Source organism: Pelodiscus sinensis, chromosome 11 (genome assembly GCF_052426305.1).
Source record: "Pelodiscus sinensis isolate ZL-2025 chromosome 11, ASM5242630v1, whole genome shotgun sequence".
NCBI lineage: Eukaryota > Metazoa > Chordata > Testudines > Trionychidae > Pelodiscus > Pelodiscus sinensis.
The window spans coordinates 11,426,641-11,448,406 of NC_143062.1; the positions used below are offsets into that span (position 1 = coordinate 11,426,641).

General features: G+C 45.5%; 1 protein-coding gene across 3 annotated transcripts in view; it reads right to left on the minus strand.

The window, feature by feature from the left end:
* Nucleotides 1-21,766, minus strand: part of SFMBT1 (Scm like with four mbt domains 1) — a 117,308-nt gene that overhangs the window by 19,875 nt on the left and 75,667 nt on the right. For 2 of the 3 annotated variants that reach the window (XM_075939366.2, XM_006127577.5), the window contains exons 6-15: nucleotides 19,606-19,852; nucleotides 17,681-17,778; nucleotides 16,799-16,900; nucleotides 14,321-14,471; nucleotides 13,020-13,102; nucleotides 11,542-11,668; nucleotides 9,971-10,084; nucleotides 8,753-8,795; nucleotides 7,158-7,222; nucleotides 4,114-4,253 (exon numbers count right to left, since the gene is read on the minus strand). In XM_075939366.2, the coding sequence (XP_075795481.2) occupies nucleotides 4,114-4,253; nucleotides 7,158-7,222; nucleotides 8,753-8,795; nucleotides 9,971-10,084; nucleotides 11,542-11,668; nucleotides 13,020-13,102; nucleotides 14,321-14,471; nucleotides 16,799-16,900; nucleotides 17,681-17,778; nucleotides 19,606-19,852 (1,170 nt within the window). The remainder of the gene's footprint in view (nucleotides 1-4,113; nucleotides 4,254-7,157; nucleotides 7,223-8,752; nucleotides 8,796-9,970; nucleotides 10,085-11,541; nucleotides 11,669-13,019; nucleotides 13,103-14,320; nucleotides 14,472-16,798; nucleotides 16,901-17,680; nucleotides 17,779-19,605; nucleotides 19,853-21,766) is intronic. The other variant, XM_075939372.2, reaches the window with a different exon arrangement.

Below are 21,766 nucleotides of genomic sequence, written 5' to 3' on the forward strand. Positions count from 1 at the left end.
GGGCAGTTGCTCCTGCCATATGCTGCCGAGGACAGTGACTCCATTGCTCCCATAACGCTGCCTGGCCAAGTGTACAAGGGAAGTTCCAGGGAATTACTTCTCAAGCCCCAGGGCAGTCATTCTACACCCAAAGCACACAACTGATTATCTTCACCTGCTTAGCTGCAAGTTTATTGACGGCATTAATTTATCTAACTTCAAAAACTCAGCTACTGCCTTCAGCTGTGGCCTACTCTTTGCATGAAGTGGAGTACAAAAAGGGTACATACAGACACACATAGGGTATGTCTACACTCCAGCGCTAATTCGAACGAACTTAGTTCGAATTAGTTAATTCGAACTAAGCTAATTTGAACTAACGTATCTAGAACTAAAAACTAGTTCGAATTAGCGTTTTGCTAATTCGAACTAGCATGACCACATTAAGTGGACCCTGAACCGGGCTTAAGGATGGCCGGAAGCAGTGCCGGCAGGGCATCAGATGAGGACTTAGAGCGTGGAGCTGCTGCCTCAGGCTAGCCGAGGGCTGTGCTTAAAGGGACCCGACCCCCACTCCGGACAGACAGTTCTCAGGGGTGCCCCGCTTGCAAAGCAGTCCTGGCTTGGAGTGCCCTGAGTGCCCACACTGGGCACATCACAGCACTCGGCCATCAGACCGGCTGTACTTGCCGCAGGCTGCCATCTGGGGAGAGGGGGCAATTGGGGGGCTGCAGGAGAGCTTCTACCCCCAGAAGCCCGCAGAGCCAGCCCAGTCCTCCCCATCGGGGGCTCATACTCCATTCCTCCCTCACCTCCTTCCACTTACCCTTCCCTAGCCCCCCTTCCTGATGTACAAAATAAAGAAAACGTGTGGTCAAAAATAGAATCTCTCTTTATTGAACAAAACACGGGGAGACTTGGAAAAGGAGGTGGGAGAGGGGAAGAGAGAGGGTGGGAGAGGGGAAGGCAACTAAAATGATCAGAGGTTTGGAACAGGTACCATATGAAGAGAGGCTAAAGAGACTGGGACTTTTCAGTTTAGAAAAGAGGAGACTGAGGGGGGATATGATAGAGGTCTATAAAGCATGAGTGGGGTGGAGAGGGTGCATCAAGAGAAGTTCTTCATTAGTTCCCATAACAGAAGGACTAGAGGACACCAAAGGAAAGGAATGGGTAGCAGGCTTCAAACTAGTAACAGAAAGTTGTTCTTCACAAAGCAAAGAGTCAACCTGTGGAATTCCTTGCTGCAGGAGGCTGTGAAGGCTAGAACTATAACAGAGTTTAAAGAGAAGTGAGATAAAGTGATGGAGGTTGGGTCCATGGAGTGGTATTAGCCAGGGGGTAGGAGTGGTGTCTCTGCCCAAAGTTTGTGGAAGGCTGGAGAGGGATGGCACGAGACAAATGGCTTGGTCACTGTCTTTGGTCTATCCCCTCCATGGTCCCTAGGGTTGGCCGCTGTCGGCAGACAGGCTACTGGGCTAGATGGACCTTAGATCTGACCCAGGACGGCCATTGTAAGCTCAGGGCTCAGGATCGGGGGTCTCAGTGGACCACCTTGATTTTCATGCACACCTGCTCCCGGGTGGCAAGGCTGGCAGCTCTCCTGCCCTAGACGGCCACTTTCCTGTGCCTAGTGCGGAGGTCGTGGACGAGGTCCACGATCTCCGCACTAGACCAGGCGGGTGCCCACCTCTTGCGGGCCCGGGCAAGCTCCTGGGAGCCACCAGCCTGGTCCCTGGAAGAGTGGGAGGGCTGGGGGGCATCGGGTGGCTGGCTCGAGCCGTGCCAGGTGCAGGGTCTGCTAGCTGGGTGCTGGCAGGCTTGCACCTGGCACGGGCATCGTAGCCAGCCCGTGCCCCTTTAAGCGGTCCGGGGCCGGGAGGGGGGCATACGAGTTTCCCTGGTGTTGGCCAGAGTGGCCACCAGGGAAATCTGGGGAGGGCTAGCCTCCCACTAGTTCGAATTAAGGGGCTACACACCCCTTTATTCGAACTAGTAAGTTCGAACTAGGCTTATTCCTCGTAGAATGAGGTTTACCTAGTTCAAAGTAAGTGCTCCCCTAGTTCGAATTAAGTTCGAACTAGCGGAGCGCTAGTGTAGCGCCTATCAAAGTTAATTCAAACTAACGTCCGTTAGTTCGAATTAACTTTGTAGAGTAGACATACCCATACAGTGGCTTTTCATTAAAAAAGGCACCTTTCTGCAGCAGTGCAGCCTTCCAAATGCTAACTATCATAGAAGCTGTAGATGGGGTTCAGGCCATTTGACCACCCCAGAGATTTTTGTGCATGGCATGGTTTGAATTTTTCATTAAAATCAAACAGATGTGGCTGTGCCAACATGAAGGTTGGTTGCCAGAAAGTGTTCCCTGTGATTTTTGCTTCCTGATGTTTGTTTGATGGAACAAAGCAGAGGATATAGTTAACACCCACATCCTATTCATTCTGGGAGAGTTGGTCTGAACTGGGGAAAATAGTTTAGAGGAACTTCCCAAAGAAAGTATTCACCATTTCACTGCAGGAGATATTGCACCCCGGACTGATTGTTGATAGAAAATTCGTCAAAACGGTCTCTGACACAAGGGACATTTTTCACATGATTTGCTGTGTAATATATGCTTGAAAAGAGACAGTTTCAATTGGAAAACGTATCCATTTTCACTCACAATGTTCTGTGAGAGTGAAAAGTCACGAATCTGGCAGACTTACACAGACACAAGCCCAATTAAGTATCTGCAACTAAATGCAAAAAACAATTTAAATAGAGTTTTCTTATTCAGATGGGAATATTCTGTACCATTCTAAATTTTTCCATAGGACATTTTCCAACATAACACAATAGATTCGAAGCTTTTGGGGCTGCCTGAAATGCTTTTTTAGACTAACTAAAAGAAAAAAAAAAGGAAGAAGTGCTATAATACTATGAACTAACTGGATGTTTTAGGGATTTTACTAGAGATGAACTATCCTACTATCAGCAATATCAGCACTTTGTACTAGAGGCTGGATATCCCTGGTCTGGCACCCTCGGGACCTGACTGGTCCCAGATGAGAGATGTTGCCAGAGTAGGAGAAGTCATTTCTCACCCCACCCCCGTCCTACTGCCCCATCGGGCTTTCCAGCAGCCCAGCTGGGCCATGTGCTGGCCTTTCCGGCTCCCCTCCCACAACCCAGCTGAGCCATGCGCACTGGGCTCTCAGTCTCCTGCCCCCGCTGCATTGCGCCAGACTCCCCAAGTCCCTCTCTGCATCACGCTGTGCTCCTCCCACAATGCCCCAGGACTCTCTGATCCTAGAACATCCGTGTTCCTGCTGGATCACAGATGTTGCTGGACCAGAGTGTTCCGGTTTAGAGGTGCAGTCTGTATTAATACAAGAGGATGGTAGTACGGGGAATTTGAGTGCTTTCTAAAACTTAGTTCCTGATTTTAAAAGAATCATTTACTTTGATTTCTAATATTGAAATTTCACATTCAGATGAGACCTTTACATATGAAGCCCTGTCTTAACATTAAATATCCCAAGCATGGTGCATAAGAGAAAAAGAGTTGTCTAATCCAAAACTTCCCTTCTCTTACCAAACTACTGCACAGCGCTTTCTGTGCTGTTGGCCTAGCTGGCTGCTGACTTTCCTCCCCAGCGACAACTGAATTTCAGAGTTGCATTTATAAGTATAGTTTGAGAAGCATGGACTCATCTTGTGGAAGGAAGCTGTAGGAATGGACAGATACTGAAGACATCACATAAAGGCAGACCTCCTCCCCAACCCAGGTAAGGTACTAGCAGTAGGATGTTGTGAGCTCTTGGTGGGAGAAGGGAAGCTGTAGAAGTACAGAGGTGATGACGCACATCCGCATATCTGCAACACCATTGTGGCAGTAATAACCACATTCATTCTGCACACACATGGAAAATATTAGCGGGAACATTGATCTCCGGCAGATCAGAGGTATTTTACCACGTGTCTTACCACTCAGTGCCTTATACTTCATTTTAATTTTAAACAGAACTCTCAGCTCACCAACAATAATCATCCCATTATATTGATTAGTCCATCACCTCTCTCTAATTAGAGAGTCAGTCTGGAGTGTAATATGTAGAACTGTACACATCCACACAGCAGTAACCCTCTCACCTCTTTAAGGACAAGAACGCAGTTCCCAGGTCCCACCGACTGAGGCAGCTCTGCAATTCTCCCTTTGTTGAGGTAAGGCCCTGAGAAGCATCGGTGGTTGAAGTAGATCTTTGGACAGCAGTACTTGCCATTAATTACAACTGAGAAATGAAAAGTAGCAGCAAAGACTTAGCTCATGCTATGCAATCAACCCAGCCATGACTGGCTTCTTGGAAAGTTTCATATTTGGTAAAAAAAAGTTTACATTTGGGGAGTTAAAGCGTTACATTTGCCTTGCTTTACTACAGCACTGACTAGAATAGATGTTGCTGAGAGGTACTTATATTTTATGTGCATGCTCACCCCGTTTATGTATTGGCAATATTCATAAAACAAAGTGAGCAAGTGAGCCCCAAACTGAATCCAGTCTTACAGCTCTGCAATTTGTCATGAGCCTTTGAGACTGCCCATTTCATATCTGTGCACTGCCAATTCTAAGCAATAAGACAAACTTCAAAACAAACAAAAAAAGCCAGAGAAAGGTTGCTTCCTTTTCCTACACAGTGTCAGTGTTCTGAGACACGGGACAGAGAATAGTTATCCCCAAAGCAACTACAGGCATGCGACTGCCAAGGCTTTTTTTAAATCAAGGCTAGAGATGGGAGTTTTGTGCTGTTAAAAACAGCAGATTATCAAAGGAAGACACAGCACTTTGAGACAGGGAATGATTGGAGAAAGCAGGCATAAGTACTTGCTATTTTAGGTCATTTTTAAAAGGCTCCAGAATTCATTCCTTTTCAAAAGCCTTGCATGAGGCTGAGTAAATAAGATGCCTGTCTTCAGAAGCAGACAGATGTGCAAGTTACCACCAATACAGTTTTAGAGGGTTATTGAAAAAAAGAGTACATAATATGAGCCACGTTAAAAACAGGCTGTTTCTCTTTCCAAAAGATCTAAAGCACACATTTCTAGTCCTGATGGGAAATATTGGCGCTTATCATGAATCACTGGTCCTGAACACTTGGGCTGTGTCTAGACTGACAAGTTTTTCTGAAAAAGCATCTGCTTTTGTGAAAAACTTGCCAGCTGTCTGAACTGGCCACTTGAATTTCTGCAAGAACACTGACAATCTCATGTAAGAAATCAGTGCTTCTTGCGGAAATACTATGCTGATCCCGTTCAGGCAAAAGTCCTTTTGCGCAAAAGGGCCAGTGTAGACAGCTCAGATTTGTTTTGCGCAAAAAAGCCCCGATTGCGAAAATGGCACGGATGCTTTTGTGCAAAAGTGCTTTTGCGGAAAAGCGTCCGTGCCAATCTAGACGCTCTTTTCCGCAAATGCTTTTAACGGAAAACTTTTCCGTTAAAAGCATTTGCGGAAAATCATGCCAGTCTAGACATAGCCTTGGTGTCAGAGACCTCGGGCCATTGATATTGGGGAAATGTAATATTATTCAATGTGGGGAAGTAGAAGAGGGAGGAGTTGAAAGGGGATAAAAAGGATAGTTAGGAAACATTTCTGTGGCAAATTGGTTATAAAAAAGTCAATCAAAACCTGGCAATTTAAAGTTCTTCATGTTTGAAACACGGGAAATCCCAGTGAAGGTGGATTGGAGAGTATTATACAGGTGAAATGGGCATACACTAGCAAGTGGCTCTGCAACATATGGTCAGATTATGTATGGATTCTCATGCAAGTCTATGTCTTGCACCCATGCGGTCTTCTTCTGGGAAAGTATTAGAACTTGCAAGCCTGGAGTACTGCAAACAAGCCAACAAGAGTACTGAAGAAAATGGAGCTTGAGAGTCAGTGAGAGATATTCTTTCTTCTGAGTAAGCCTGATTTTCTAAGGGAAACAACACAAGTCCTAGCCACCTACTACTCCTGGAAAACAGACTGCACTTCTTGCAAGATTAGTAATTCAAGCACCAGAGTTCTGGACACATTTCAAAGTCCAGTAATTACTGCTCCCTAAATTCCTCTTGAAGTTTCAATTGGAAAAGCTGTTTGCCACTTGCTATCCTAAACTGTTGTATGATATTGCTTTGCATTGTTCCTGTTGCTGGATTTTTAATGCTGTCTAAAGTAACCTTTGTTTTTAGTTTCCCGACTTTAACTGACATGCAAAACACTTCGGCATCCTTCAGAATTTAAACTGCTACATAAATACATTTATGGAGATATAAATATAAAAATAATTTTACTCTAGTTGTCCTATCATTCTGATTGAGAAGCACTCTAATTTAAAAAGGCACTACACTTCCTATAACTGAGAACCAGAGGAAGTCATATTGATATTATAGCTCCATTTAGAAAACTAATTAATATGCAAAGTGGTACAGCCTCAGACATACATTTCACTGTGTGGGAAACAGCAAAATGTAGGTTTAGATGCTATACTGATAGAACTGTATAGCTGTTTCCTCAGCAGATGTACATATCCTATACATTATGTCAATAGGTTAGAAAATGAGTAGATTTCAATATTTGGCATGAGTTATTTTACACTTGGAACAGCCTTTCTTATTAGTGATGACCAAGTGATCACAAAGACAAACAAACCTGCACATCAGTATAGTATTTGAACTATCCAGCGTGAAGTGTTTGTTACAATAACCCAACCCAAGTGCCAGTTTTATGCATCTCTCTCAATATTGTTTTAATAAATTTTTACTGGGGGGATTCTCAGATATTAATTCCTTCCCACACACTGCATAGGAGATGTACTGGTATGTATACCACTCAGATAGCTTCGAGAAAAGTGTTGTGTAAACAATGACTAAACGTTTTGGCTCCAGGTGCTCCCAGCACACCCTTTGCTGGGAGAAAAGACCAGGTGCTAGAGTAATTCAAATTTCAGTATCAAGATAACATGTTCTCATTGTGCCATGTTCAGTAACATTTGCGGTTACCAAGTTCATTCTTTCTTGCCAATGATTATCCCTTGGAAAAGCTTTTTCTCTATTGTACTAATGCAGGGCTGCTGAAGTTATTGAGCAGCTGGACAATTATGCCATTAAGATACAGAACTCTCCTAACTTCTTAATCCAATGAACATGTCATTTACCTGAGTCAGTGGAGTTCAGCTCCTGGTTCTTCAATCTCTCATGGACTGTCCTTGAAGACAAAATTCTGAAATGAAGAGAGGGTTGGGAAAGGAACAAGGCTTATACATCAATCTCTTGATTGCTAAAAGGCTAGGTTCTTTCTCTTAGTGTGTCAAGGTTTAGGGTTAATCCTGCTTTGGGTAGGGGGCTGGACTCGATGACCTCCTGAGGTCTCTTCCAGCCCTAGGACTCCATAAAGTCTTTGGTTTCATTTATCTTTAGTACTACTAAACTACTTTACTCAGGATGTTCCAACTGCAGAGTCTTGGTGTAGAAAGAGCCAATTGTGTTGATCTAGCTCAGCTCTATGCCAGTGGTGGTCTTCCCTTGCTTAAAAAGTAGAGTGCGTGTCAGATTGATAGCTGAGTCACAGAAAGGTTACTCCTGGGGAATTCTGTGCCACTGCGCAGGCACATAATTAAGGCCCTACCAAATCCATGGTCCATTCAAGGCAATTTCACAGTCAAAGTATTTTAAAAATGATAAACTTCATGAACTCAGGTATTTAGATCTGAAATTTCAATGCTGTTATTGTAGGGGTGCAGGCACTGCAAGGAGGTGTGTATGGGGATGCAGTATTGCTACCCTTATTTCTGCACAGCTGGGGGTTGTTGGGGTCGGAAAGGGTCTCAAAAGGGCTAATGGGGGAGAACAGCCCAGGAAAGGGAATGAATGGGAGGGGAGGCTCAGGGCCACAGCAAGGCAGAAGATGTAAGGCCATACAGGCAGGGAGGGAGGTGGAGAGCCAGAGGAGGAGGAGGGATGGCTGAGAAAGGACACAGGGTAATGGGGATCGGGTGCAGGTCCACATAGGAACAAGGGAGTGGCTGAGTGGGGGCACAGAGACACACGGAGACGTGGGAAGGTTTTCCAATGTGGTATGCATCTCTTGTTATACAGCTCCAGCTCTGGAGGAACCCCCTCGCTGCACACCATTTGAAGGAGAGTTCTCACATGGCTCAGCTGAACATTCCCATTAAGTAATGTGTAAATCTCAACTGCACAACGGAACACTGAGGAAATCCGATTCTGTTCCTCAGTACACCCGGACATTGCACTCACATGAACACTAAGAAGGTGGCTGTGTGCACTGAAGGGAGAATGAATCTGAAAATAAACTGAAAGGACTCGAAGCAGTCATCCCAACTCAGGATAACCAATATAATAGTTCAAGGATTCCTTAAGAAAAGCCACATGACGACAACACTGACAAATATTTTTGGACAGCATAAAATTAAGCAAAGTCTCCTCCCATAGTGGTTAGGGTTAGCTGTTTGGAAACGAGGGAGGAAGCCAGAGTGAGAAGATACATTAACAAGCAATGCAGTCTATAGGTACCAGTTAAAATTCCAGCTTCCCACACAAAAGGTGTCCTTAGCAGTGACACTGATCTCATTTCAGAAGGGCAAAGATTGTTTTTTAAATATCAGGGAGAATTAATTAAAAAGATAAACTGCAGCCCAACAAACTTCACTGTATCTTTCCTATGAAACCCAAGTTACAAAGGCAAATCACCATGCATACTGGTTGCAACTGTAATAACCTTGAGACTCACTGTTTCTCTGGTTGAACCACAGCGATTTTCTTCTGTTTGTTCACTGTAAATCCAGATTGGGATTCCGGGGGAAGGGAGGGGGGAAGGTGGAGAGGGTAGGATAAAAGAAAAGATACAAAAAAGGTAGCCAAGCCAGTTAAAACATCCATTACAAAACATTTACTAAGACAAAAGTATCTACATGTAAAAACTGCTGCAATCATATAACAACAGACACAAGCTTTACATCACAGTCATCTGGGCTGAGATTATCCAAAGATGCTTAGGAAGATATCTGGATGCCCAATTTCCACTGAAATTAATTAAAGTTGGGAATCAACTCCACAAGCCAGCTGTGAAAATCTCAGCTTTGTGAAGATAATTCCGTGCACAAAACTTGTCTCTTTCAAGCTAGTCAAAGCATGTACAACAGCAACCAGAAGGATAAATCAATCAAGCGGCATGTCTGCCTTACCACAGCACAGATGGGTGTGAGACATCTGAACATTTAACAGGTCAAACCGGGCAATTTAACATCCCCAAGAAGTTCTAGACAAGGAGAGGTGAGCAAGTTAATGTTGTAAAGTTAAAAAAAAAAAAAAAAAAAAGCTCCATGTTAAGTGCGCTGTTTAGCTACCAATGCATGTTACAATCCAGGCCTTTGAATAGTGAAAACAATTCTGCTATAAGAGAAAGGCATATAAGAGATGGATTTGGTGAAACACGGTCCTGTGCTTGTGCTTTGAGGAGCTAGACACTTTGAAGAACTGTCTGACAGAGGAATCAATGTAAAGCTTACGCAGACTGTCTTTACAGACATGTTGGAGATTGCTATTTATTTTATACAAATGTCATGTTGCAGCTGGACACTTCTAATGTGCCCCTTGTATCATTTTCAATTTCATTCTGAATTGACCATCAAGGCTGTATGCTGCCCATACTATGGTATTGTTAGCCATTTTGCATTGCATAATGCATATGAAAGCACAAGTTTGTATTGTCTCTCACTTTTCCTCCCTGCTCTCCCAAGTGAAATTTTCCTAAAAATATCCCATGTGCGTATTTTGTGCATCAGACACTGGTAATGGCATACATTTTTAAAAATGAGGGGACACTTCCATTTGTAGTTTTCTGAAGTATGACGGGTAATTCTGCAGCAAGAATGCTCATCAGAGCTTCCAAGACTTTCTATCTTGCACCTTTATTGCTAGTAATTACAAAGAGAACAGAACTGGTTACCTATTGCTTTGCGAGGAGGTCTGAGCTGGTATCCATTGGTCTCACACCAACCCACTGGAAATATATTCATCGATTCCACATTCACGATGCATTCAGGGACTGGCTTTTTGGAGCCTGTTCAGTTAAAAGAAGTAAAATTTAACTGAAACCAGCAATTTTCAAAATTCTATATGTACCCCAACATAATTGCAAAATAGTGCCACTGGTTTACTATTTCCCCCTTCCTTCATTTATCATCAACTATTTCCAGATTTCAATTGTTCACTTCCAAAAGCTGGAGAAGCAGGAGTTTGTCACCATTCGTTCAGCAGAGTAGCACAGGGTATAGTAAATGCACCTTTAAATAAAACCAAGGGGGGCCTGGGTCTGTGTTCACATCGCTCTCCCCATCAATACCTGACTCAGACCAAATTCAGTGATGAATCCTGGTCACATGCCACTTGAGGCACATTGCACATGCGCTAAGATTACAGTAGAACCTCGAGTTGTGGGCACCTCGGGACTGAAGGCTGTCGGTAACTCTGCAATGTTATAATTCGGACCAACAGATTGCAGGCATCAGCCACGTAGGGGGTTGGGCCTGCAGCTGAAGGAGCAGTTCAGGGCTCTGGGTGAAGGTGGGAGTTGGGGATTTTGACCCTCAGGGTGCTAGGGCTCAGGGCTTCTGCCCCCTGGGAGCACTGGGGCTCGGGGATTTAGACATGGGAGGAGTGCAGGGGCAGGGTGGCACCAGGGGTTGGGGCTTTAACTCTGGGAAGGTGGGGACTGCTAGCGTGTCCCTCATAGATCACATCCTGGGCTCCAGCATTCCCATGATGCTGAAATCAGGAGCTAACTGCAGGGCCAAAGCTCTGAGCCCCAGCACTCTCCACCATCAGAAGCCCCGAGTCATCCCACTGTGCCCAGAGCCCTGACTGCCCCACCATGGCTGCAGGCCCAGCCCCCTGTCCCCTAGAGACAGTACTGCATTTGATTTTGGGAGGAGGGGGGTTGCTGCTGCCTAGTTGCAGACTTCTGGCTCCACAGGATGTCCGGTTGACCAGTAAATCTGTAACTCTGCTGCTCAGATCTTTGAGGTTCTACTGTGAAAGAAATGGCACGTAAAGCAGCATGCAAAGGCCACTTTCTCCTGTTAGATTTTCTGTTGCAGCGATCTTCTCCAGCTGCCATGCTACCAACCTGGATCAAACCTTCACTCGAGTGAAAATTACCTCTGCGCAGAGATACAGCACCAGGCTACTTTACTCCTACATCAGCTACTTTACTCCTATATCAGCCTTCAGAACAACGCTGAAAACAGATAGACACAGACAGCGATTCTTTCCAAATCTCTGCATGGGGTGATTTTTACGCCAAGATAAACAAATGTGGCATTTTAAATCTTAATAACCAGGAAAGGCACAAGACAAAGGGCTAACAGTATCGTCCTTCAACTACAGGAGGAGACGAGGTCATTTTTAGCAGAGTGTGTCTGCAGCTGATGATTTAGGATAATCGATCTCCAGGTGAGAATGGTGACTCATGGCCACGTCAGAGTGGGGCAAATTTCCTGTTCTCTAAGGGGCACTTACCCTCCAACTGAAGCCAGAGGTAGGTCTCTTTCACCTTGGTGACTGTGGCAATGCAAATTTCCCCAGGATCAACAGGGTTCACAGCTTCCAGCTTCATGTTCTCTTTAAACCCATGGTTGGAAGTTAGCTAATAAAAAGAGGACAGATCAAGGAGTGTTCGGAGACGTGCATTTATCAATGTATCAGATGGAAACAGCCACATGGAAGACGAAAACATGCAATCTTTATTACAAAAACATGATGGGCAGCTTCAAACATGTATGGGTAGTCAAGGACTCAGAATGAATTTCTGGTGTAATTAACAAATGTTGGGCAACATAACCATATTCAGGTGAAAGGGCATTTCAGACAAGCAAGGCAGACTGGTAGTTAAGGACGTACTTGCAAAGTATTGCATTTGCACTGGAGCATGAGAAAATTAAATGGGGAGACTCACTGATGGGAATTAACCAAAACTAGAATCAAGAAAGTCCTTCCATAAATCACACACCAGCAACTAGCAAACTCAAATAATCAGATTGATGGGCAGAAGGCACCTTCAGACTTGCTTATTCCATTCTGATAACTAGGAAAGCCTTTAAAAACACAGCACCTGTGACACTCCTAGCTACATTAAATCCCATATAAGTTTCCTGCCTCATTGAAATGAATACTAGATATGCAGAAAGCAAGGCAGGCTTTTCTGGTGGGAAAAAAAAAAGTGTTTTTATGTTATTTCCCACCCTACTTACAACACCCACCTGAATCACAGAATTGTGGGGCTGTAAGGGACCTCAAAAGGTCATCTAATTCAGTCCTCTACACGGTGGAGCTACGTAAGAGATGCCATAAAGTCGTCATCCTCAGAACCTCTCGCCTACTCCTCTCAAAATAATCCAGAGTCTTTATTTTCAGACAATGAGAAGAGAGGGCAAGAAGGAGGAAAAGCTTCCCCCTCTTCTAAAACAGGAAGTTAGAGTGATTCCCTGATAACTGCCTCTACCTTAGTATTTTCCACAGAGAGGGCTGGCAAGGGTTATGAGACCAGCCATCTGGTGCTACTCTCAGAAACCGTCCCGCTAGTGATACCAAAGACAAAACTGCAAACTCGAGTCCTAACAGGCTGAACCCCTTCATAGGAGGGAAAAGGTACCATCTGAACACACATGAAGGACCAGCGCAGCAGCAGCGAGACCGCGGGCAGTTGCATCTCATAGATGTGCCTTTTACTCTGGGTTCTCACTGCCATTCCCAGACCAGATGCTGCTGTCATTTGTTCATCTGGGAACTCTGACTTTTTTTTAACAATCTTTTCAGTTCACCTTTGTTACACACTCTAGGCACTTCTATTTCATGAACAAGTCTGAGCTCAGTTTAGACCACAGGGTCAAAGGCATTATGTGTAAGAGTCACCAGAAGCAAGGGAGTTGTTCATGTAAGTAGACGTCATGTGGAGTAGCCGCCCGTATGAGAAAAGGCATTTTTCTGCAAAAGCTCACCATCGGAAAACAGCTCTGGGGAGCAGCCTCAGCACCACACTGTTTGAGGTAGTCCGCCCAATCAAAGTCCTGCCCGGGATAACCTGAGCAAAGAGCAAGCAAAGGGGATGCTTAATTGCACTGCACCAAACAGATGACTCCAGTCAATCAAATGCTTGTGTTATCCAAGATATGGATGATGCAATTCCCAGTCAGGGACTGTGGGTTGTACTGTCACATGGAAGGCCCAACTGAGCAACACTCCCAGGCATGGTACAAGGAAATCCACAGGGGTATGTCTACACTACCCCGCTAGTTCGAACTAGCGGGGTAATGTAGGCATACCGCACTTGCAAATGAAGCCCGGGATTTGAATTTCCCGGGCTTCATTTGCATAAGCGGGGAGCCGCCATTTTTAAAACCCCGCTGGTTCGAACCCTGTGCCGCGCGGCTACACGGGGCACGAACTAGGTAGTTCGAACTAGGCTTCCTAGTTCGAACTACCGTTACTCCTCATTTCACGAGGGAATTGACTGAAGGTGACTGAAATTAGCAAGGTTTCGGCAACAGAAGAACTATAGCACTGCTGTAACACTGCTTCAAAGTGAATAGCTCTCCACAGGGAATACTTTAGCTGTCAGAACTGGGGTTTAGGAATTGATAGAAGACAAAAAGCTAATATGAAATGCCATCTATGATACTGTTATGGGTTAAACTGCAATAATTCCATCTAATCTCTCCGGGGATTAACTAAGATAGAGGCCATTTATGCTTTTTTCTATCATGTCAGTCAAAGCTATGTCCAGAAGGAATCTCAAAGGCACCACACTTGCTCTAGAGGAGACACCATTTCTCTGGGCACTACTTACAAGAGAAGTCTGAAACCTTTTAAAGGGCTCTGAATGCAGGCCTGGGGAGTTAGGTTGCTGAAAGAGCATTGCTGCTTGGTCACAGTACCTCTGGATGCCTGGTTTAAGGGCGGGGAAGAAGCAAACGTTATACTTGCTGTATCTATGAATGAGTGAAAAGCTCAAATGAAGCTCAGACACTATGCAGAGCACTTGGGGAGGGAGGAAATAAAGCTGAACAGGAAAGATGATTTTTTACCTGGTGCAATAATTACTATTATGACATATAAGTAAACTTTTCCCAGTAACAAAAGTGACAAAGAAAATTAAATCACACTATGAGGTGGAGGAAGGGAACTTTCAATTCATGACCAGAATTCTGCCAATTCCATACAGTGCTCTGGGAATTAAAAAAAAAGTCTTCCTTTCAAAGAGGCCTATTGCAGCAAGTGAAACAAAAGTGCAGATGTGTACCTGCCGGAGGGCTGAGATGCAAACCATTTTTCAGACTCCACTGCACAGGAAAGATACCAGCACTATTGACATGACAAACATATGACCGGCTGGTTGTGCATTCTGGTCGCAAGTCATCAATTTCTACCAAGAAATATTTTTCATTGAACACCTGCAAAGTTATCCAAAAAGAGAGACACAGATGGCTTTAGAGTAGCAGATACAACATCTCCATTTTTAAAGGTTAATCCATTGTTAAGTATTTTCCAAATCCCTCATCTCCAAATATTAGAGGAGGAGGAGAGGGGCAAGGGACAGGATGATTTACAGAATCACACACCAGCAGACTGCACAATAATATCTGGAAATTGTAATAGAACAATTAATAAAGCAGTCAATTTATAGGCACTTAGGAGACAAATGAGGCCATAAATAGCTAGCAATAAGTAATTGCCTAGAGAGCTATATGGCTCCAAGTAAATAAAAATGGGATTATCAAAACAATCCAGATCAAGGTAACTTAATTTCTTTCTTTGATGAGATAACAAGCATAGAAGGAAAAAGAAAACAGAGTGGACATATTAGATCCTGACTTCATGCTCCTCAAATAACATAAAATATAGGAAATATTATTATTTAAAAAAAAACATGCATTTAAAACAAAAGCCAACTTAACAAAAATGTTACAGTACTGAAGTACTGAGTGTATGACAATGTTGAGTGGAATCTTTCAGTGCTTAGTAATTCCACAAATTCACTGTTTTCAGTAGTGACTGAAGATGAGAGAGGATTACATTTGTATGTGATCCAAAGTTTGGAGAGGGGTGTCCAATATGTTTTTGAAAGACAGATTTATGAGACTAATTTCAGAACTGAGGAAGCAAAGAAATACTTGGTCAGACACAAAGGTGTGACATCTTGCAAGTGAACAACACACAAATAAAGAATGAGCACTATTGTTAGGAAATGGAGCCACAAAAAAATTATATAATGGGATGGGTCAGCTATGCAGTGCTGCCACAAACACACACAAATGACACTTTTTTAAAAAACTTGGAATGTTAGATAAACAAATCAGAGAAGCGGCATAATAATTCTTCTGTTCAGAACTGGCGGTACCTGAGCATTACATTAGTACCACATATTTAAAGTTTACAGGAAAGAGAAGTAACATGTCTGAAATGTAAGACAAGATGTAGGAGCAAGATTCAAAGAACATTAATCTTAGAGAGAAAAGCAAAGGGAGTGCAACATTTGTCTGACAATACATAAAAGAAGACTAAACATGTTGCGTAACCTGGGGTTTACACTCTCTTTCGGAACCTGCCTCGTGTGCGGGTGTACAGTCTCTTCTTCAACCTTTTAGATATTTGCTAAGACACAAAGCTGTTGGTAAAAAGGGCTTCCAAATCCATACTTAGTATCTTTCGAAAAATCATCCAATGTCACAGACGTTAACAGCAGCTATTCAGCATTGTGTGAATGGAGGTGATAAAGTGGGGCATTTTGTAGGAATGCTGTGTGCCTCAGTTTCCCCTATGTGCTGCATGTTTAATGAGATGGTAGGAAAGGGTGTTTATTGTTACAGAGAACCAGGTGTGACCCTGCCCAGCAGCCAGGACCCAGGCTGCCTGGACACTTTGTAACTTAGCAATTTATGGCACACCCCATCTTGAAAGCCAGCCTGCCTGGACCAGCAGGAGAACAAAGGGCTAAAGAGAGACACCAGCTGAGAGTGAGAAAAAACACCAAGGAAGGAGAAGGGGCTTTGGAGGTGATACAGCCTGGGCTGCCGGAAGAAATGGTTTTCTGCACTGCAAAAAGCAACCTGTACTCATCTGGATGCTGGACAGTTCCTGGTGGACTTTGCTAAGACTTTCTATGCTTGTGGCCCCCCGAGAACTTTCTGTGCCACGTTCCAGATGTACAATAAGGCCTTCTGTTTCTATGCTGGCTGAGAGTCATGCCAGCCCACGTATCAGGGTTGCATTGCTTCCTCTGCGTGTGGAAACCCTCCACTGGGACCATAGTGGATTCTCTGGGGAGGGGGTGCCTCAGAGAGAGAGGTGTGCTCAAGGGGTGGAGGTACAGTTCCAGGAGGCAGTGGAGCCCAGGGCTTAATTCCAGAGACAGAAAGAGAAGGGGCCGTCACATTGATGGGGTGGAGGTTCCCTCCTAGAGACACTATAGAGCGGAGAGAACTGACCCTGTGATTCCATGACAAAGCCCACATTTGGATTTACAAAGTCTAACTTTAGACACCCAGCTTTGATCATTTTGGCTGTTCATTTTTCAAACTATGATTCTCATTGCTCCATCTTTTAACTCAACAGCATTCACCCTGCGATAAAGTCATCTGACCCAAAGCCAAAGTCTTCAGCTTAAACTTTAATGTAAGATTTTAACGCACAGGCAATTCTCATCCATCAAGAAGCAAAGAGCAAGACCGGTAAACAAGCCTCAGCCATAGCTGGGCACGTGCCGAACAAACGCAGGTACCTTAACAACTGTAGCAGGAGAGAGGACAAAAGGAGCCATTGGATCCACGGCCTCTAGCTTCATGCTTGCAGTGAATGAATGCACTCCAATCACAGGCTTGTCCTGAAAGCCACAAGATCACAGCACAGATTAACCATGTTTCTTAATGGAAAACACCCGACAGTTTCCACCTTTAAGCACGTAGAACTTTTTCAGCCTTGTTCCAGTAAATGTGGCACAAGTGACTGACCAGCAGCAAGAACTGTATTATGGAAACACGTGGGCAACTGTCCTTTCACTGAAGTTGTGAGCTTTCCCACTAATATCAGGGGGGAATGCGGTTGGTCCTAACCATAGGATGGCCAGGCCCTGTAAATGAAGTAGGTCCAGCATTCCTGAGCCAGAACAGGTGCTCCCATTTGGCCAATTAAAAGGGTGGGGAAGCAACAGGGTCTATAGAGCATCAAGGACAAACAGAGGGGAGAGACGAAGTGATTCACTGAGGCAAGGCAGGTGAGACTGTAAAAGTCAGGGAAGGATGCTGTAGTTGGTTCCTGGGAGAAGGCTCAAGGCAGGAAAGCAGCACGAGGACTTTGCTCGGCTGGTGTCCGCAAATTAGAGATCCAGGGAAACGGGGTTGGAGAGAGAGGAAGCAAAAGAGCAGCAGAGGGAGCTACGTGCTGTCTCCTCAATGGGACAGGAAAGCAGAAGAGAAAATTAACTTGCTGCTATCTCTACCAGAGCAGAAGCAAGGCAAAGTGTGAGGGGGGGGCTTTCTCCTGGGAAGATGGGGGTTGTACTTTAGCTGGAAAGACTGGTGTGGCTATCTCGCCAGAGAGGCATGAAGACAGACGAGAAGCTTGGAGGTGGTGTGTTGTCATGGGATTTCAAGGGATATTTTACCTTAAAGAGATCAGTTGGTACTGAGGACCCTTCTTCTTCCTCTTTCACTTTTATCAGGATGTCCTGCCATTCTGCTTCACTCTTCAGGGACCGGATAGCTTCAAGGGGGGGAAAAAAGGGGTTGCACAGTGAATGAGCAGGGTTTTCACACAGAAAATGAAGCTACTTATTTTTGATCCATTAAGTGCTAAGCAGAGCATCCATTAAGAAACCTTATTACTTTAGCTCAGAGCTCTGGCTAACAACTCACAGCTTTTCTAAATGCTTTAAGAGGGACAACATAAAATCAAGTTCCACTGGGGGAAATATGTGTCTAAATCTTTAATTTGATGGAGAGCCTGGGGTTATACTGATCACAGATGTGGTATAAGAAAAGAAATAACAATACCAAATTTACTAATGAAATTAGATTTATTGCCAGTCATTTCCTTTATTTTTATGGCTGTAAGTTAAACAGGCAGCAAGCAAAGTAAAGGTACATGGCAAATAGCATGTTTGGAAGATTGCTTCTATTTAGCTAATTACTGCCTAAGGTGTGAGCTCAGACAATACTGGGACACTTGGACAATCAATTCTCAATTTAAATTAGCCCCTTTCAGTTTATGTGCTATGACCTATCGCCCTGTGTGGTTTTGTTGATGGGAGAGGCTCTTCTGCTGCAGTGGGAGTGGCACCATCTCCACTTCCCTGAACTCCAAGAGGAGCCATTTACATTGATAAACATTTGCACTTTACGCATTGTTCATCCCCTCATTCCTTGGGGCACCCTAACTGCCAGGACAATCCACTACGTAGGGCTGCAGCCCCATGTCAGATAGAAGTCGAGGCGTCCTAGTGGGCTGAAATGTCTTTATTGGCGTGGCTCTACTACAGATGTGCTGTTACAGAGTAAGAAGCGGGGACTTTGGTGTAGAGCTCTGGGATCCCAGGCTACCGCCTGAGAGAGGAAATACAGCATCATTTAGTTACTGTTAATTAGAAGGATTATTTTTCTCCAACCAAAATCTATGGCCATCAAAATAATCCTCAAAAGACAAACCTTCCCCCACATTCAATGTGTAATACAAGCAAGTTAAAGGTGATGACTGGGAAAAGCAGCTAGGAACATTAGAACAAGTGGGTGGAACCTCGGCCATGCTATCCGCACTATAGTAAGGAAAACTTTTCATGGGGGATGACAGCGTGATGTCACCATGTCACCCTATGTCCCACCGCCAGCCTGGCCATTCCCAGCCCCAGCCCTCCCCTCCCCTTCCCAGTGGCCAGAGAGAAAGCCGGGCCCAGTCCTTCCCGGCTGGACCTTCCTGGTGAGAAAAATGGGCCAGCACTGCTTGGGTCCAGGCCCTCCTGGCTGGCTGGCGGGTGGGGGGAAAGCTGGGTCTGGCCCCTCCTGGTGTGCGGGGGGGGGGGGGAAGCTGGGCCTGGCCTGGCCCAGCTGCCAGGGTTAGAGTCGGGCCTGATGTGTGCCACCGCTTGGCCTCTGGAGTTAGTTAGGCCGTGGTGGGGGGTGGGGAGGAAGGAGGGAGTCAAGGGGGGAGCCAGGAGGGAATGGAGGGGATGGTGAAGGGGGCCCTGGCTGGCAGGGAAGAGAGGAGGGCAGGAAGGGGGTAGCAGAGGGAAGGAGAAGAGACCCTGGCTGGCACGACCACTGCCCAGCCCTTCCCGGTGGCTGGGGGGAGAGCCGGCATTGCCTATCCCCCGTGACAGGGGGGTTGGCAGGTTCTGCTAGCAGGGGGCACAGCCCCCTAGTTTAATGAAACGTTCCTTCATGCTTCATGGGAGTGGGAGGTTTGTCAGATCTCAGTCTTGTGGTGTGCACACACCTGGATCTGGAGTCCAGATTTAGAGTCCAGAGGAGGGAACTGCAGTCTCAAGCTCACGATCACCAGCTCTAGTGACAACAGATTTAAAATGTTACCCTCTACCTGCTGGAGGCTGGAGCGCATATCCCTGTTGAGCTGCCCAGCCCACTGGGTGAAGAAATGGATCCAGGTAGAACATCCACTGATCAGACTGGTCAGAATCGACCAGCCCTTCGTAGCGCAACTTGAGCCTGCCGCCAACATTTTCCACCACCCTGACAATCCAGGCTTCCAGGGAATCTTGGGAGTTTTGACATTCCAGCCTGGAACCGGGTGCAATGAAATCCAAGGGATTCTTTCCTCTGTGAAGCTGCAGGCCCAAATGGAGAGCACAAAAGGAAAACATAAGGAAAGTGAGAGAAGAGAAGAGACGGAGTTACGTAGCTTCTGCACGGTCACTGACACGGTGTCTTAGACACACCTTTGTGCTGTGGCCCACCAAACAGACAACAGGACACACAAGCCATGGCTGCAGGTCTGCAGTCATGGTCATAAAATTATGGTTATTTTTGCAAAGGCATGCGACCATTGTGCTGTTCATCTGTTACAGAGGCATTGGCCAGTTGCACATGCAGGGCTTGGAGAATTACAGCCCATCCTTTAAAAATTCAGGCATCTTTTTTATACGTGTCGCCCCCAAGGAGATTACCTAGTTCCTGGGGCTCTATCTGCTGGCAGTTCAGGGAGAGGCCCGCTGTCCCTGGTAGGGAGAGGGAGCCAAGGCAAACTCAGTCTGCCCGGCAACCAGTAGGGAGTGAGATGTCCCTCCCAGGGAGTTCAGGAAGGGGGAGAAGCTATTTTTTTTTTGGTGTGAGTCTGGAGCCAGGCAAGGCAAGGGCAGGGCTGGCTGTGTGGGGAGCTGGTAAGCCCCAGGCCTGCATGCAGGGTTCCCCCTGAGAACTGGCCTCTAGGGACCCGAAAGCAAGATTCCTCAGCTGGGTTATCCGTCTCCACTCCTGATTCCCAATTTGCTGGGAAACTTCTCCAGCCAGGCTGAGTTAACCCTCCAGTTCCTTAGGTGAGACCAGTCACCGCATGGTCAGCTCTGCTCTGCCTGCTGGTTCAGGGCTGCTGCCTGCTGCGTGTGTGTCTGGGTGCTGGGCTAGGAGACTACAATTTGGATTTTAGTACAGTTGTGTAATCTGCACCTTGGGCCCTGCACCCCTTTGTGGTGAGGGGAGGTCCTGAGACCGAAGCAGCCTGATTCCTGCCTGAAGAGGATCCTTGCTAGCAGAGATCAGCCCTCTGCAGTGACTGAGTCGTCCAGAGTCCTCTCTGAGCCAGAGGATCATTCATGGAGTTTGTGAGTGCACCACCTTTTAGTTAGTCAGTCAGGGAATTTGTTTTGGGGACCCCCTACTCCCTGAACAGTGTCCTCAAGACAGGGAGTAAGGGTTTGGGGATTTTATAACCTTCTGCATATTAAACCTGTGGAGGGATTCACCACCTTATCCCGCTCGTGAGTCCTTTGGGCTGTACTGAACCCAGTAACCACACTGCTAAACCACTGCAGAGAAGAATTTTGTGATCATAGGTCATCAAGGGCCCCAACAAAGTACGTGTACCAACAGGACACTAATCTTACATTTGCTACATCAAGCCACATGACTAGGGCAAGTCACAGGTATTAGCAGCTTGGGCACCGGTGAACCTAAAAATAGTGTTTTCCCCTGTTCTATGTCTCCTGTTTAATATAATTATTGAATTGAATATATTGTATGCGTTTGTGTTATTTCTTGGAAGTCTCCAACTATCTGGCAAGTAAATGGAGATTACCCTGTGGTTAGAATTTTCCTCCCAAGCTGCCCTGGTGACCCTGCCAGGAAGGAGTGAGGGCGGAGGAGGCACTGCCAAATAAATTCGTAGGGAAAAATAAAGAGGATACACCCTGCTAGGTGGGTGGCGGGATCCAGAAGAACCCAGACCTGTCCATCAAAACCTGTAAGCAGATTGCCATTAAGAAAGTAACCGGGTGGAGAGGGGGCGCTACATACGTAAGAGGACAGGACAGAAAAGAAGCCAAGATGCCCTTGTTAAAATGAGGAATATAAACATTTAAATAGTAAGCATAGCACTCATCTTCCAAAGTGTAATCAGACTGCTCAAGGTGGTCAAGATTTTGTTCGTGGTTCTAATTTATTCAAATCCCCAAAGTTCTAGCCACAGAGAAGGTGACAGTTAAAAAGTTGTGAATTTGTCCCATTTATAGCAGAGGTACGTTAGA